The sequence below is a fragment of the Bos indicus x Bos taurus genome, chromosome 23, assembly GCF_003369695.1.
Source record: "Bos indicus x Bos taurus breed Angus x Brahman F1 hybrid chromosome 23, Bos_hybrid_MaternalHap_v2.0, whole genome shotgun sequence".
NCBI lineage: Eukaryota > Metazoa > Chordata > Mammalia > Artiodactyla > Bovidae > Bos > Bos indicus x Bos taurus.
Window position 1 is genome coordinate 16,140,238 of NC_040098.1, and position 17,627 is coordinate 16,157,864.

Here is a 17,627-nt window from a genome sequence, read left to right on the forward strand (position 1 = left end):
AGAATTCCAGTATGGCCTGGTAAAGGTGATAAAATGGACTACCTAGGGGTTTGGATACCTAGAGAAATGGCTATTAGCCCAGCCTGAGAAATGAATAAGGTTTTTTCTTGAAGGAGATAATTCCAGAAGTGAGATCTGAGCGTTATGTAGGAGTTAGCTACTTAAAGAAGTTTTAGTGGATAGATGTTCCCCCAAACCTATAGCCCTCTACCACAACCCAGATAAGAGTTTACCCTTGGAATTCTCTGGTGGTCCAGTGGTTAGGACTCTGAGATTTCACTGCAGAGGGCCCGCAATTCACCCTCTTTGTTTTAACATTTTCAGTTAGCTTGCCTTGTAGGACAGCTCATTTCATTCTCAGTAGCTGTTAGAAAACTTCTCTCACCCAGGTGAACTCTACCTTCCTGCAAATTTTTCACTCATTTTTCAGCTTTGTGCCTTCTTTCATATTTGAAGACAGCTGTCAAGACCCAGGAGTATCTTCTTTTTCTCTACTTTAATAAAAGAGAAGTTGGTGTTGGTATTGGCGGGGGAAAGGGATATGGCGAATTGGTGGTGGTAAAAGACTAAAATGAAGATTTTGATCTATGATCTTAATACCTCCTTTGGCTGTAACATTCTTATGACTCTGAAGGTGGACCAGTGACTTGGAGAAATTGGTCTCTGGCTGATGAGGTCTATGGTAATTTGCAGTTTTGTACTTGCTGAGGGGAAGAGGAAAAAAAACAGGGAATGTCCTGGTTGGTATTATGGAAAAATCACACTATCATTCGTAATTGCTTTTCAGCCTTTTGTTTTTGAGAGGTCAGTATTGACCTTTAGATGAGGCAGCTTGGTCAATCTAGGCGTGAGCAAGGCTCAGGACCTTGCCAGCACAGCCAAACTCCTACAGAGGCTTCCCAGACCCTGGGTCTCTGTGCACAGACATGCAGAACAAAGCATGCTGCTCTCTCAGGCTGCAATCCGGTGGTGCCTGAGAACTGTGCATCACAGCAGTGCTGCCAAATTCCAGTTTCCTTAGACCTACTTCACCTTATATGACATCATTAAATAATCAGCGAGCCAGTCCTTTTACTTGACACAAACCCTCCCTGTAATCGTTCCCTTAGACTCCTTTTCAATCCCACACCTGTGCTCCTGAGCCCAAATAGGTAACATCTCCACAGCATTTTCAAGTCTTTGCCTTTTGAGCAGAAGACAGCTGCAGAGGAAGAGGCAAATCTGGAGGATAGAGGTTATTTAGGATCAACCAGGTCACCCCACTCCAATACTCTTGCCTGGAAAATCCCATGGACGGAGGAGCCTGGTGGGCTGCAATCCATGGGGTCGCTAAGAGTCAGACACAACTTCACTTGCACTTTTCACTTTCATGCATTGGAGAAGGAAATGGCAACCCACTCCAGTGTTCTTGCTTGGAGAATCCCAGGGATGGGGGAGCCTGGTGGGCTGCCGTCTATAGGGTCGCACAGAGTCGGACACGACTGAAGCAACTTAGCAGCAGCAGCAGCAGCAGCAGAATCAACCAGGTAAAGCTGAAAACCTCTTCTGGCTATTGTGACCCTGGTGGGATGTGACATCTTGTGCCCTCATGTTTTCCTTCACTAGGTCACTTCTTCTGTGTTCTCTCCCATCTAGTTATAAATCTCATCCAGATATGTTCATAGATTTCTACTATCAGAATTAGTCATCAAACCAGAGGGACATTCTTTATTCATTTCTTTAGCAAACAGAATTAGGAATTGGTTTGGGAGGTTTGAGAATGAAAGGAATTACTATTTAAATCACAAGTAATTGCGTTTAAGGAAAAAAGAATTAGTACCCTAATCTTGCATGTAAGGTTACTATTAAACCTAAATTTACCATTTTTATAATGAGGGAAGCAATTTTCATGAAAGGTAGTCAGGAATTTTTAAATGTTCTCAGTTAATACAAACACAGACGATTAAGGACAGTCATCTTTTCCTCCCTACAGACACTTTTCAGTTCCAGACAGAATCATCCAGAAGTCAGGAGGCCTTCACAAGGGAATACTGCAGGTAGGTGGAGATGCTGAGAGTGGACGTGGAGGGGGTCAGAAAGTAAGACACAGCTGATCATTAAACTAGGACACTCACCTTACCTACAGACAAGGAAGGCATCCGACCACCCAGGAATAGTGACTTCTGTTCTCAGCCCAAAATGCAAGTTAACAGTGAATCGAAAAGGTTTTGTTTGATTGTTTATAGGGAAATTATTTCTTAGTGATTAAGAAAAACTTTATTTAATTTCTCTCAAAGGTATTATACACATAACAGATTTTTTTCAGCTATAAATTTGCCTGCTCAATTACTTTTGAGCCCAGATGATATTAAAATGATTTTATATTTCATAACCATGTACTTCCTGGCTTTCTAATGTGTATCTTACCAATTTTGCAAGTTCCTACCTTGAATTCACCAGCAACTCTCAAGTTTCCTATCATTTATTCAGCCTGATTTCCTACAGTTTTCAAACAAAAATCTATATTCTACATTAATCACCCCCATCCTTAATGTGTCTTTGCTCACACAATTCTCCCTTTTAAAACTACTCAGTGATGTCTACCTCCTTCTACTTATCAGAATGTTCACTATCCAAAGCCATCCTCAGTTCTCACTTTTTCAGTCATTCTGTCTCAGAGAAATCAGAACTCTTTTGAACTTGTGGTGCCTGTGAAAAATGCACTGGACTAGTAGTTCAGAAAGGTGAACTCTAGTTTTGGTTTTACTTAGAAGCTCAGAATCTGCCGGCGCTGGAGGAGACCCTAGTTCGATTCCTGGGTTGGGAAGATCCCCTGGAGAAGGGATAGGCTATCCACTCCAGTATTCTTGGGCCTCCCTGGTGGCTCAGATGGTAAAGAAGCCACCTGTAATGTGAGAGACCTGGGTTCGATCCCTGGGTTGGAAGACCCCCTGGAGGAGGGCATGGCAACCCACTCCAGTATTCCTGCCTGGAGAATTCCAGAGGATTCTGGGGGGCTACAATCCATGGGGTCACGAAGAGTTGGACATGACTGAGCGACTAAGCACAGCACACACATCAGTAGCTGCGAGGTCATATGTAAGTCATTTAACCTCCCAGAGCTTCAATTTCTTCATCTGTAAAAGGGAGGTAATTTTGCCTACCTGAATGGCAGGGTTTTTATGGAATAAGATGGTGTTATTTCATAAAATATATTCACATGTGCCATGATAGAGTTCAAATGGGCTGATAGATAAATTTATTATTACTTATTGCTTTGTATCATTTTTATGTTTTCATGGAGCACAGTGTTAGTTTACTCTTGAGATGTGGTCTTTTCCCCATTTCATTTGTGAGGTACTTAGTTTGGCTTTAGGTTTTTAAAACTCCCTAATAGGGCTTTGCCATTAAGAACAAAGTCCCTGTCTTTCAAAACCTTGTGGATCAGTGGAGGAGAAGGATTGACATAGGATTAATGAATCATAAAGGAAAGCCTCCCAGACAAAGTGGCTTTCGGACCTGGTAATGCCTCAGCAAAAGTTGGTGCTGTATGGCCACTGTTAACTCTTCGTCTTCTCTCCACAAAGAACAGAGGAAGAGTTCCTGGATAAAGTGAACAGGAAACTGGCTCAGACCAACCCCAAGAAAGGCATGTTGACCACGAAGCCCTGCCACTGTAGGGAAGTCCTGAAGTTAGTGCTCTCGCCCCTCACCCAGCACTGCCTGGTCATTGGAGAAACCACGTGTGCATTTTATTACCTGCTGGAATCTGCCACTGCCTCCTTGGATCTGTCAGATAATTACATGGTAAGCAAGCTCCGCTCTCTACCCCTGAGCTGAGCCCTATGACTTGGGGGGATTTGATTGGGATTTCTTACCACAAGTATGAAAAAATGGAGGAAAGTGGGAGAGAGGAAGGAGCTGTAAGGGGTCTAGGAGAGAGCTCGAAGCGGAAGCGTGGCGGGGAAGAGCACCGTGTGCTGCCGAAGCTGCCTCGACACCTCCCGCCAGTCCAGCTCCCCGTTTCCAGTTAAATCCTGCCACAGTTCAGATTCTTCATAGCCTTGGTCCAGCCACCGTCCTAATCACACACTTAGCAGCATCCGAATCCTAATCCAGTTTCTCCTCCCCTTCTCTTGTTTGGAGGCCTTCTTTTATTTGAGGAAGGCAAGCAGTCTTCTGGGCCAACCCTCCACATTCTCGTTTTTTAAAAAGCACAAGGTGAAGATCTGTCAGTTTGAAGAAGCCACTTTCTGTCGTCTCCAGTCAGAGGTGAGGGCAGGGATTAACCTTGAACTTTGCAGTGTTTCTCCTTAAGGATTACCCTATTATTTCCTTTAAAGTCTCTTTGCCTTTTGTGAGCAATTATAAATGTGATTTAAATTCAAAACATAGAAATACATGTAGAAAGTGAAAGAGCACTTCCTAATCCCTTGTCACCCCCAGCATAGTTCATAAGTTGGTGAAAGTTATAAGTCCTGGAAATGTGATGTACAGCTTGTGACTGTAGTTAACAATACTGTACTGTATATTTGAAAGTTGCTAAGAGAGTAGATCTTAAAAGTTCTTATCACAAGAAAAAAAATTGTACTTATATGTGGTGATAAATGTTAAACTTGTTGTAGTGATCATTTCCCAATGTATACACATATTGAAACATTATACTGTACACCTAAAACTAACATTATATGTCACTGTCCTTCAATTAAAGAAATCATCACGTTGTACACCTTAAACTAACACAATGTTATGTGTGAAAGACATTTCAATAAAGCTAGAAGGAAAAGAGCGTACTTTTCAAACTCTCCCCGCTCAACCCTATACCACTCAGCTGCTGGGTCCCCCCTCCAGTGTTAAATATCTGTATGTATTTTGCCAGAGGGGCTCAGCATACGTAAATATATACAATCTACCCACTTCCTTTGTTAAATACAAATAGGAGCTCTCTGTACTCCATTCCACATCTTGCTTTAACAGTAAATAAAACCTCCCTGGTGGTCCAGTGGTTAAGGCTCCACGCTTCCACTCCAGAGGCAAGTGGGCGGGAGGGTTCAGCCCCTGGTCAGGAAACTAAGATCTTTGGCTGTACTGCAGCCAAAAAATAAATAAATAATGTACCTTGTAGATCATTCTGTATCATTTATGACAAATTTTCCTGAAGGAATAAGATTCGTATGACAAATAAAAACTCTGGGGAAAGCACGGCATGAGACATTCCATTGTCAAATGACAAATAGGAGTAAACCTATTTATTCTGTATGAATAACTCAGGACAGCTCAGCAACTTCTTCCAGCCTCCTTGCTATTAAATCCAACAGAACAAAATGTGTTGGAATTATTATCAGTTTATAAACAATGACTCCGTAAAACTATGGGGGATTTTTGTTGGAGAGCCAAAGTTTAAAATTTTTAAAAAGTAAGTAAAAATTAATTTCAGTGTAAACCTTAAGATACTTTGGTTAGGAGAATAAACCTAATGTGGATAAAGCCTTTGAACACCAAAGGGGATATTACAGTAGTCCACAGTGTTGTATTATTTGTGTTTCAACCAAAAGGTCTTTGAAAGTGTTAGTCTCTCAGTCATGTCCGACTCTTTCAGACCCCATGGACTGTAGCCTGCCAGGCTGCTCTGTCCATGGGATTCTCCAGGCAAGAATACTGGAGTGGGTTGCCGTGCCCTCCTCCAGGGCATCTTCCTGACCCAGGGATCAAACCCAGGTCTCCTGCACCACAGGCAGATTCTTTACCATCTGAGCCACCAGGGAAGCAAAGTTTTAAATAATTATTTCTTTCCATTTCTTTCCATTGTGCAGTCTTCTTAACATTGTTCAGAGATTACCATAGACTTGATCCCTTTCTTAGCCATAGATTTAGCCACAGAGCATGAAGGTATATGATAACCTCAGGGTAGTTCCTCAGCTCCTATCCTCGTACACTGTGGTGGTACAACTTGTTTATGAAGAGAATGATGAGATTTGGTGATATTGCAGATGCTTTCCATGGCATCTGAAGCTAAAGACAGTCCCATGTGAGTCTCCCAGCATTGCTTTGTAAATCACAGTCTTTCTCTACTACTGACAAACGTGTGGGAGATGAGAAAGGAGAGTGCTTTCTCCATAATTACATTTTCTCACTCCTTTGCTTGCTCATGGCCCTACGGGTGCTTGTTAGTGTGGCCAGGCTCTGCTCTAACTCTGCTCCCTCTGGCACCTCGGGCCCCAGGTTTGCATTCCAAAATAAGAGCCGGTGTGTTGCATCCAGAACCTTGTCCTTAGCACTCTTCTCATGTTTACATTACTGTTTCTCACTTTACTGTCTCCAGGTCTGTTTCAACATGGGACAGATCACCCTGGCCAAAAAACTGGCTAGGCGAGCCCTTCGTCTGCTGAAAAGGAGTTTTCCCTGGACCTGGCTTGGTGTCATTTTCCAAACATTTCTAGAAAAATGCTGGTATTCCTGTTCCCTGAGTCAACCTCGAAACAACCCTAGTGAGAAGTGAGAAGCTTTGCCAACTTGTCCTGGTTCCATTTAGGGTCACAGAGAGCTAAAGTTGGACCTAGGCTGGAGTTTTGCCTATTTGACTCTAAGGCTCCTCTTTTCAAGCATATGAACAGTTCTCATTCATTTACCTTACTCTGGGCCAATTCAGTGTAGCAGAATGAGTACATCTTTTGTCTTTGAAGTATGGTATTATCCTGTCTTTTTCAAATAAAGATACATGTATGTGCACTGTGTGTCCACATACACATATATGGAATTTAATGTTATTTCTCTGATAGATATACACATAATATTAAACACTGCCTAGTTATCAAGCTGTAATCATTTATAGGAAATCTGTTCAACCAAAAGAACAATTCAAAGAATGAACCTTTTTTAAAAAACCTCTCTGAAAACTTCTTTTTGGTCAAGAGGGATGAATTTGAAAAGCATATGAGGTTAGAAGTAGTGGGCTCCCAGGAATCTTTCTGAGTCTGGAAGTCTATGGGTGAGTAGACTCCGATTTCTTTTGGGGAAGGCTGGTGGACAGTGGTAAAGGATAAGGGCGTGCTAACCACCCTTTGCTTCACACCAGGAAGAAGAAGCTGGCAGTCCTGCAACAGCAGATGCACTGTCTCTCCCTGCTCCGGCAGCTCTACAGCCTGGAGGCCACAGCCAGCAGCCGCAGATTTGCCTGCCTGGCCACTCTTATGCAGAAGAATTCAGTCAAGGAGTTTCCTGGTGAAGCCCAGGTAGGCAAGCCCTTGCTTTATCTCTGGACCTCACTCAGAAACCTAAAATGCTCAGGGGAGAGACCCTGTCAAGTCCCTGGTGAAGCATGGTTCCACGGTAACCCAGACTTAACAGGACGTTGCTGATTGTGTGTTTGAGCAGGGTTCTCAGTTTGCAGTTTATAGGGAGGCTTTCATGTACAATACTATCTGTGTACCCTCTGAACTGAATGATGACCTTAGTGTGTATCTGTGTGTACAAAAGAGTATTTAAGGAGTGATCAGAAGTAGGGAAGGGGTCATAGCTTCCATCAGATTCTCAAGCCAGTCGTCCACAAATAAGGATAAGATTTGCTGACTTAGGGAAAAAGAAGAAAGGGAAATATGTCTTCCTAATTTTAGTGTCTATATACATATATACCCATTTGCTCAACAAATATTTGATGAACACCTATTCTATACCAGATTTCCCTGATAGCTCAGTTGGTAAAGAACCCGCCTGCAATGTAGGTTCAATCCCTGGGTTGGAAAGATCCCTTGGAGAAGGGAAAGGCTACCCACTTCAGTATTCTGGACTAGAGAATTCATGGACTGTATAGTCCGTGGGGTCACAAAGAGTCGAACACAACTGAACGACTTTTACTTACTCTGTACCAGACACTGGATCTTAGTTCCAGGGAAACATAAGTGAAATATTTAATATGTTCAGTTCAGTTCAGTTCAGTCGCTCAGTCGTGTCCGACTCTTTGCGACCCCATGAATCACAGCACGGCAGGCCTCCCTGTCTATCACCAACTCCCAGAGTTCACTCAAACTCGCGTCCATCGAGTCAGTGATGCCATCCAGCCATCTCATCCTCTGTCATCCCCTTTTCCTCCTGCCCCCAATCCCTCCTAGCATCAGAGTCTTTTCCAATGAGTCAACTCTTCGCATGAGGTGGCCCAAGTACTAGAGTTTCAGCTTTAGCATCATTCCTTCCAAAGAACACCCAGGACTGATCTCCTTTAGAATGGACTGGTTGGATCTCCTTGCAGTCCAAGGGACTCTCAAGAGTCTTCTCCAACACCATAGTTCAAAAGCATCAATTCTTCGGTGTTCAGCTCTCTTCACGGTCCAACCCTCACATCCATACATGACCACTGGAAAAACCATAGCCTTGACTAGACGGACCTTTGTTGGCAAAGTAATGTCTCTGCTTTTGAATATGCTATCTAGGTTGGTCATAACTTTCCTTCCAAGGACTAAGCATCTTTTAATTTCATGGCTGCAGTCACCATCTGCAGTGATTTTGGAGCTCAAAAAGATAAAGTCTGACACTGTTTCCACTGTTTCCCCATCTATTTCCCATGAAGTGATGGGACTGGATGCCATGATCTTCGTTTTCTGAATGTTGAGCTTTAAGTATGTTAGGTGATAATAAATGCAATGAAATAAATTAAGCAGAGGCCAGAGGACATAGAGTTCTGGGAACTAGGGGTGCAGTTTTAATAAGGTTGTAGGGAAAGCCTCACCGAGCAGGTAGCATTTGGGCAACTGTCTGAAGGAGATGAGAAAGTAGGCCACATGGGAGAAGAGGCCACCTGGGAGAAGAGTGGGCAGGAGGAAGGCAGAGTGAATGCACAAGGCCTGCCCTCTGTGTTGAGGAGTAGTGCAGGGGCCAGTGTGACTGGAGGGAAGTGAGAAGAGAAAGAGCCAGGAGGTGAGTCAGAGAGGCCAGGGAGGGGGTGGCAGATGGTGCAGGCCTTGTGGCCACTGTGGGAGTTTTGGCTTTTACTCCAAAGAAGATGAGAAGCTGTTGGAAAATTCTGAGAAGAGGAGTGACAGAGTCAACTTAGAAGAGTGTCGTCAAATGATGTTAAATATACAACTGATGACAGAAATCTAGGCGGCAGTTCTGTAGAGTTCTAAGGAGCAATTAGAGGCTTCGTTTAGAGAAAACAGAAGAGGTGCAGTCTGAGCAGCATTTTGAAGGGGAAAGTCTAGGATTGGGGAAAAGAAAAGGGGCAGATGGAGGAAGCTGTTTAGAGAACAAGCAGTGACAATGGTCAAATCAAAAACGTAGGGGTGAGAAGGAGCGTGTTTTCACAGCTGGAGTTGAGGTGAGCAGTGGCTCCCAGGAGTGCTACACAGAGTGAATAGCAGGCACGCGGGGGCTCTTAACTAGAAAAGGGACGAGCTGGAGCTGCAGCCTGACTGTGCAGTCTGGATATTCACCCCATGTTTGTTGTCCCACAGGTTGTCTCTACCTATGTGGCCCTCTCCCAGTTCTCCCAGAACGTGGGTGACAAGGAGAAGTGGCTGTACCATGAGCAGCTGGCCATTCAGAAAAGCAGCCTGTGCTGGTTCTCCAGGGAGGGACTGTTGGCCACAGCCCAGCTCATGCAGGCCTTGGCCTACACCAAACTCTGCCTTGGGCATCTCGACTTCTCCATCAAGCTGGGTAATGGGGCCTGGGGCTGGTGGGCCTGGGGCTTTTAGAGAGGCCAGGTGCACCTCTAGACCTCACGATGCTCTTTAACCTCCTTAGGTTTTCAAGCTCATGAGATATGCAGACACCTCAAGAAACCAGCTCTGGAGAACCTGGTTCTCTCAGTTCTCTTCAGATCTGCATTTCTGAAGAAGAAGTATTAAGATCCTTTTCTGTCCTTTGTAGTTGTTGCCTCAGAGGGGAGATTATGACCTACCAGAGCAGTTTAGAGTGGAGAAGGAGAAGCTGTCTTGTCTCCACAGCCAGGACTGTCTCTGGTAGTCCTCCAGAAACATTGTCTTAAGTTTGAGGGGTCAGGAGTAGAAATTCAGAGTCTGGGCACTAGATATTCCACCCCCTTCCCTCCATCCCCCCCATGCGTTTTACTGCAGGGAGGTCGGTAATTGCAATAGCTCAAGACCGTGGGAGTTGTTTCAGAGTCATTTTCCCACTTCCTTTGCTTAGAGATAGGTCTGATCCCAGGCACAGATGCTCTCTATATAAATAGAATTACGGGATGGAGATCTAGGGGCTGTTAGGCCACCTTGAAGGTGTAAGATCCCTTCCTCTCCTGTACAGCCCTTCCCATTCTCCAGCTGGTCCCAGTGGCTCTGTCTCTCGGCAGGTTTGATCTGTGTGTCCACGTGCTGGAGAGTCAATGGGTGCTCATTTCCCAGAGTCATGATGTCCTTGGCCGGGCCTTCTTCTATTCTGCTTGCTTAGATCTGCTGCTCTACGGAAAAGGTAAATCTTGTGCAGGGCTCTCCTGTATTCCCGAGGGATTCAGACCTCAGGTGGGGCCCTGGGTTTGGCACACAGGCACTCATGGGCCTGTCCTTTGGGCATGGCCTCTGCTCCTGGCCCTTGTTCCTTAAAGTCTAGGAACCACATTGTGATTCAGGGTGCCTGCTTTTGAGGTGGTGTCTCCTCCCCTGGACCACGCACCTTATATACCACTTTATAGTTGACAACTTATACTACTAGCCTGGTTACTCTCTCTGTCCACAGGATGGCTGTGTCGGCCCTTTGGGGAATGTCTGCATTTCATTCAACGCTATGAGCACAGCTGCATTCTAAATTCTCAGAGCAGTGTCATGCTGGGGGTCCACTCCTCTCTGGCCATGTGGTAATGTAGCATATCAGAGTCTTACTCAGGGCTGTGGGAAAGGGTAAGTTTGAAGACACCATGAACTCATTTAAGCTATTGCCTTTGCCTTACAAGGCAGGATGGTTCCACATCTCCAACCCATTTCTAAAGACCATTCACCTCCCATTTCCCCCCACATTATTGGAAGGGTTGTTCTTGTCCCTTAAGAGGTTTGGGTTCATAGATTAAGGGTTCAGTTTAGAGTTACATTTAAGTGTGAGATAATCCATGGCAAAGCTGTATATCATTGGTTTTCTTTTGAACCTCCTTACACATGAGTTGTGTAGCCTTGGCCCCTTACCAGAATCACAAATCTGACTGAAGGAGGTCTTAGAGCCTTAGAGTAGTGACGGTTCTGTGGAGGACCCATAGTGGGCAGTTAGGGGAGATAGCTGAGAGCTGTGGTTCTTTCCCTTCAGGTTTGCCCAGGACTTACAGTGGAATCAGTTTCAGTACCACTTCTCCAAGGCTCGCCAGTTGGTGAAAAGAACCAATGCCTCACTATTTGGTTCCCATGGCTTTGTCCGATTCCTAGAGTGCCAGGTGCTAATTTTACAGAAAATGCCAGAAGAGATCTTCCTGCAAACTCTCGCAGAGACTCGCCACCAAACCCTCACGGTACCTGTCTCCGTTATCCTCAACTAACACCTAAGGCATGGTACTCTTTCTGCCACCTGCCTCTCTCCCTTACTCTTCTCCTTGCTGCCTTGGTCTCTTTTTCCTCCTTGAACCCAGGTGTGGACTCTGTCCACCTATCTCATGTATCCTCCCAGATATTCTTGCATGTAGATCAGGACTGGATTTCTTACTGGATTTGCAAAAGCTACTACCCAATGCCATTAAAATGTTGACACTTAGCCCTTCTCAGTAGACCACTCTGGCTTTGTCTATAGTTTGACACATTTCCCTACATCCTTTCCTTCTGAATCTAAAACATTCCAGGTCCTCTGTATCTGAGAACAGACTTTCTGGCCCTCCTTGACCATCAGTAACTCCTTCCTGTTCCCCCAGCCCTGAGTGAGTGTGCTGAGTGGGAACTGCAGTAAGTTCTGATGGAGTGGAGTGGAGGAAAGAAAGTACTAATCCCTGAGCTAATGGACCTTCCTTTCCTTTCAGTACTTTAAGGAGTTTTTCTCTCGATGTGTGACCTGCCCTGTCTATCACCAGTGGGTCTCTGAGCTTAAAGCCTTTGTAATGAGAAATGGAAAGATGTCCTTGACCAGCATCATCAGACCTTTTGACACCTGCCTGACCAGGATTTGGATAGAGGGAGAATTCCTGGAGGAAAATAACTCCTTTGAACAAAATTTGGAAATACAGAGTAAGCATTCCTTTCTGGAACTCTTGTCTGAGAGACATAAAGAACAGTCTCAGATTCTTACTCATAAGCAGTTAAAAGCCATGTCCAAATAAGAAGGGACATGCAGATATGAGGATTAGTCCTTGCTTTAGAGGTAGTTGTCATTCTCTCACTGTGCCAGCCTCCGCCTCAACAGAGACCCCTTTATATAAGGCGTGTAAGAGCCTCTGTCAGCCCTTTGCTTCAGCATCTGTAACTCTTAGGCATAGGAAATTCCCCTTTGGTCCAAGCGCAAACAAATAAGTTGTTTCCGTGGAGTAGCTGGATGATCACTAAGGGAGAAAGAAGGCCTTAGAAATCACAGTGTAATGTCTGTGAAGGTGAATGATAAGAAATGAGCAAGAAAAAGGAGAGAATATAGTTTCTTACTTTAGGACCCAGCAAATCTCCTTTTTCCAGGCCATGAGTTAAATTTGTAATAGCCAAGGAAATTCTTTGTGTTTGTATTACTCTTTATGTTCCTATTTTCAGGATTTGTCAGAGAGGCTGATGTCAACAAGAAGGATAAAGAAGAAATTCAAGAATGTATCTGTTAATCAAACAAAAATCCTCTGAAGGGACCATGATTCTTTTATAACATGTAACACAAAGATATGCCACCAAGTCTCCTTTTTAAGATGCTATATATGTACATATTAAATATGCTAGCCTTTTACATTTGCCACTATCTGTATATCTTCATAAAAATAAAAGCATGTGTTTCTAAAGCATGAAATTTAGATCTTTCTTAACTCTCTTCATTAATGCAACTGGGGCAGAAATTATTACTAGAACCAGAGCTAGGCCAGAGGCCAGGGAAGCTTTGGGATTAAGCTGATTCCATCTTATATAAGGTGAGTCTGTTAACAGGTAATTCTTCCGTGCTGCAGCATTTCCTTTTGTGGCTGGATAACATTCCATTATATGGACATGCCACATTTTGCTTATCTGTTCATGCACTAATGGATATTGGCTTGGTTCTGCTTTTTGGTTATTATGAATAAAGCCACTATAAACATTTGTGTGCAGGTTTTGGTTTAAACATATGTTTCAGTTCTTTTCGGTATATACCCAGGAAAGGAATTGTTAGGTCATGCAGATGCTCTCTGTTTAGCTATTCAAGGAACTGTCGTATTTTCTCCTAAGTTGCTATACCACTTATATTTCCAGCAACAATGTGTAAGGGTTCCAGTTTTTCACATCTTCACAAACAATTGTTATTTGCTTGTTTTTTTATATAGCCATTCTTGTGATTGTGAAGTGATATCTCATTGTGGTGTTGAGTTGCATTTCCTTAATGACTAATGATGTTCATTTTTTATAAGCTTATTGGCCATTTGTATGTCTTCTTGGAGAAATGTCTATTCAGATCCTCTGCCCATTTGTTATTGGAATATTTGCCTTTTTATCATTGAGCTTGAAGAATTTCTTATATATTCTGGATGCTAAACCCTTATCAGATTTGATTTATAAATATTTTCTCTTATTCTGTAAGTTGTCTTTTCACATTCATGGTGGTATTGTTTTATAGCACAAGAGTGTTTTGTTTTGATGAAGTCCAATTTATCTATTTTTGTTTTTTGGCTGCTTGTGGGCTGCCGTCTCTGGGGTCGCACAGAGTCGGACACGACTGAAGCGACTTAGCAGCAGCAGCAGCTTTGGTGTCATATCTTAGAAACCATTGCTCATCTTAAGTCACAAAGATTTTTTCCTCTGTTTTCTTCTAAGAGTTTTATAGTTCTAGCTTTTATTTAGGTCTTTGATTATTTTGAGTTCATTTTTGCATATAGTGAAAGTTAAGTTTCCCTCATTCTTTTGCTTGTGGATATACACTATCTAAGCTGCTGCATTTGTTAAAAAGCACCATTTGTTAAAAAGACTATTCCTCCCCCATTTAAGTAAATACTGTCATTTTTATGTTTTAATAAGATTTATTTATTGGTTTTGTTTTGGCTGCACTGCATGGCATGGCAGGGATCTTTAGTTCCCTGACCAGGGTTCAAACCCAGGTCCCCTGCTGTGGAAGCTTAGAGTCTTAACCACTGGATCACCAGGGGAGTCCCCAAGTACTCTTGTTGATGTATGGTTTTATTAGACATATGGGTTTATTTCTGAACTCTCAATTCTGTTGCACTGGCCTATATAGCTATCCTTATGGCAAGCCACACAGTCCTGATTATTGCAGCTTTGTAGTAAGTTTTAAAATCAGGAAATGTGAGTCTTCCAACTTTATTATTCTTTTTCAAGATTGTTTTGACTGTTCTGGGTCCCTTGTATTTCCATATCACTATCAGCTTGCCAGTTTCTACAAAAAGGACAGCTGTAATTTTGATAGAATATGTTGACTCTGTAAATCAATTTGCAGAGAACTGCTATCAGCATTATTAAGTTTTCTTTTTAAAAATTTTACTTATTTGATTGTAAGATAATTACTTTACAATATTGTGGTGGTTTTTGCCATACATCAACGTGAATCAGCCATGGCTGCACATGTGTCCCCACCATCCTGAATCCCCCCTCCCTCTCACCCCATCCCTCCGGGTTGTCCCAGAGCACTGGTTTTGAGTGCCCTGCTTCATGCATCAAACTTGCAGTGGTCATCTATTTCACATATGGTAATATACATGTTTCAGTGCTATTCTCTCAAAGCATCCCACCCTTACCTTCTCCCACAGAGTCCGAAAGTCTGTTTTTTACATCTGTGTCTCTTTTGCTGTCTTGCTTATAGGATCATTGTCACCATAAATTCCATATATAAGCATAATATACTGTATTGGTGTTTCTTTCTCTGGCTTACTTCACTCTGTATAATAGGCTCCAGTTTCATCCACCTCATTAGAACTGACTCAAATGTGTTCTTCTTTATAGCTGAGTGATATTCCATTGTGTATACGTACCACAGCTTCCTTTTCCATTTGTCTGCCAATGGACATCTAGTTTGCTTCCATGTCCTAGCTATTGTAAACAGTGCTGCAATGAACATTGTGGTACATGTGTGTCTTTCAATTCTGCTTTCCTTGGTGTGTATGCTCAGCAGTGAAATTGCTGGGTCGTATGGCAGTTCTATTTCCAGTTTTTTAAGGAATCTCCACACTGTTCTCCATTCCCACCAACAGTGTAAGAAGGTCCCCTTTTCTCCACACCCTCTCCAGCATTTATTGTTTATAGATTTTTTGATGGTGGTCATTCTGACCAGTGTGAGATGGTACCTCATTGTGGTTTTGATTTGCATTTCCCTGATAATGAGTGATGTTGAGCATCTTTTCATGTGTTTATTAGCCATCTGTATGTCTTCTTTGGAAAAATGTCTATTTAGTTCTTGGGCTGACTTTTTGATTGGGTTCATTTTTCTGGTATTGTGCTGCATAAGCTACTTGTATATTTTGGAGATTAATTCTTTGTCAGTTGCTTCATTTGCTATTATTTTCTACCATTCTGAAGGCTGCCATTTCGCCTTGCTTATTGTTTCCTTCACTGTGCAAAAGCTTTTAAGTTTAATTATGTCCCATTTATTTTTGTTTTTATTTCTGTTACTCTGGAAGGTGGATCATAGAGGATCTTGCTGTGATTTATGTCATAGAGCATTCTGCGTATGTTTTCATTTAAGAGTTTTATAGTTTCTGGTCTTACATTTAGATCTTTAATCCATTTTGAGTTTATTTTTGTGTATGGGGTTAAAACGTGTTCTAGTTTCATTCTTTTACATGTGGTTGACCAGTTTTCCCAGCACCACTTGTTAAAGAGATTGTGTTTTCTCCATTGTATATTTTTGCCTCCTTTGTCAAAGATAAGGTGTCCATAGGTGCATGGATTTATCCCGGGGCTTTTTTTGTTCCATTGATCTATATTTCTGTCTTTGTGCCAGTACCATACTGTCTGGATGACTGCAGCTTTGTAGTAGAATCTGAAGTCAGGAAGGTTGTTTCCTCCAGTTCCATTCTTTCTCAAGATTGCTTTGGCTATTTGAGTTTTTTGTGTGTGTTTCCATACACATTGTGAAATGATTTGTTATAGTTCTGTGAAAAATACCATTGGTAGGTTGCTAGGGATTGCGTTGAATCTATAGATTGCTTTGGATAGTGTACTCATTTTCACTATATTGATTCTTCCAATCCACAAACATGTGTTTCTCCATCTATTTGTGTCATCTTTGATTTCTTTCATCAGTGTTTTATAGTTTTCTCTATATATGGGTCTTTTGTTTCTTTAGGTAAATTTATTCCTAAGCATTTTATTCTTTTCATTGCGACAGTGAATGGGATTGTTTCCTTAATTTCTCCTTCTGTTTTTTCATTATTAGTGTATAGGAATGCAAGGGATTTCTGTGTATTAATTTTATATCCTGAAACTTTACTATGTTCATTAATTAGCTCTAGTAATTTTCTGGTGGTGTCTTTAGGGTTTTCTATGTAGAGGATCATGTCATCTGTAGATAGTGAGAATTTTACTTCTTCATTTCCAATCTGGATTCCTTTTATTTCTTTTTCTTCTGATTGCTGTGACTGGGACTTCCAAAACTATGTTGAATAGAAGTGGTGAGAGTGGGCACCAAGTTTTCTAATCCATGAAAGTGACATCTTGTCCATATATTCCTTAATTTCTTCCTTAATTTCTTTCAGTAATGTTTTGTAGTTTTTAATGCACCAGCCTTACTCCTATTTTGTGAAATTTATGCCTAAATAATTTTATTATTCTTGATACTATTGTATATAGAGTTGTTTTCTTAATTTCATTTTGAGTTGTTCATTGCTAGAATATAGAGATAAAACTGATTTTCACGTATTGGTTTTGTATCCTGAAACTTTTTTTCAGGGTACAAATTTGCTGAACTAATTTGTTAACTCTAAATTTTTGGGGGGTGAGTGGATTTCTTAGCCTTTTTTATATACAAGATCATGTCATCTGCAAATGGAGATAATTTTACTTCTTCCTTTCCAATCTAGATGGCTTTTATTTTTCTTGTTTAATTGCACTTGCTAGAACCTATAGTATAATGTTGAATAAAAGTGACAAGAGAGGACATCTTTGTCTTGTTCTCAACTATTGGGGAAAACTTTTTAGTTTTTCACCTTTAAGTATGATGTTAGCTGTGAATTATTTATAGATGTTCTTTATCAGGTTGATGAAGTCCTGTGCTATTCCTAGTTTGTTGAGTGTTTTTATCATGATAGAGTGTTGGGTTTTATCAAACACTTTTTCTGTCACCCATTGAAATGATCATGTGGTTTGGCAGAAGGAGTTTCTATTAATATGATGTATCATACTGATTTTCAAATGTAGAACCAACCTGGCATTCACTTCGAGAATAAGTCTTGCTTTGTCATGGTCTGTAATCCTTTCTATTTGTTCCCAGGTCCTATCTGCCACTGTTTCACTGAAGATTTTTTGCATCTACATTCATAAATAATGTTGGCCTATAGTTTTCTTGTAATCTCTTTGTCTGGTTTTTGTATCTAAGTAAAACTGCTCTCATAGAAATGAGTT

At 41.9% G+C, this 17,627-nt stretch overlaps 1 protein-coding gene across 7 annotated transcripts in view; it reads left to right on the forward strand.

The window, feature by feature from the left end:
* The window catches only part of LOC113881578 (adenylate cyclase type 10-like), a 43,762-nt gene extending 26,135 nt beyond the window's left edge, over positions 1-17,627 (forward strand). For 4 of the 7 annotated variants that reach the window (XM_027524612.1, XM_027524613.1, XM_027524615.1 and 1 more), the window contains 12 exons: positions 1,973-2,036; positions 3,567-3,786; positions 4,126-4,251; positions 6,302-6,474; positions 7,055-7,211; positions 9,426-9,630; positions 9,718-9,814; positions 10,283-10,401; positions 10,666-10,783; positions 11,224-11,422; positions 11,921-12,125; positions 12,636-13,161. In XM_027524612.1, coding sequence (XP_027380413.1) covers positions 1,973-2,036; positions 3,567-3,786; positions 4,126-4,251; positions 6,302-6,474; positions 7,055-7,211; positions 9,426-9,630; positions 9,718-9,814; positions 10,283-10,401; positions 10,666-10,783; positions 11,224-11,422; positions 11,921-12,125; positions 12,636-12,700 — 1,748 coding nt within the window. In that variant the 3' untranslated portion in view covers positions 12,701-13,161. Of the gene's footprint in view, positions 1-1,972; positions 2,037-3,566; positions 3,787-4,125; positions 4,252-6,301; positions 6,475-7,054; positions 7,212-9,425; positions 9,631-9,717; positions 9,936-10,282; positions 10,402-10,665; positions 10,784-11,223; positions 11,423-11,920; positions 12,126-12,635; positions 13,162-17,496 lie in introns of those variants that run through there. The other 3 variants (XR_003508078.1, XM_027524614.1, XR_003508079.1) reach the window with 3 other exon arrangements.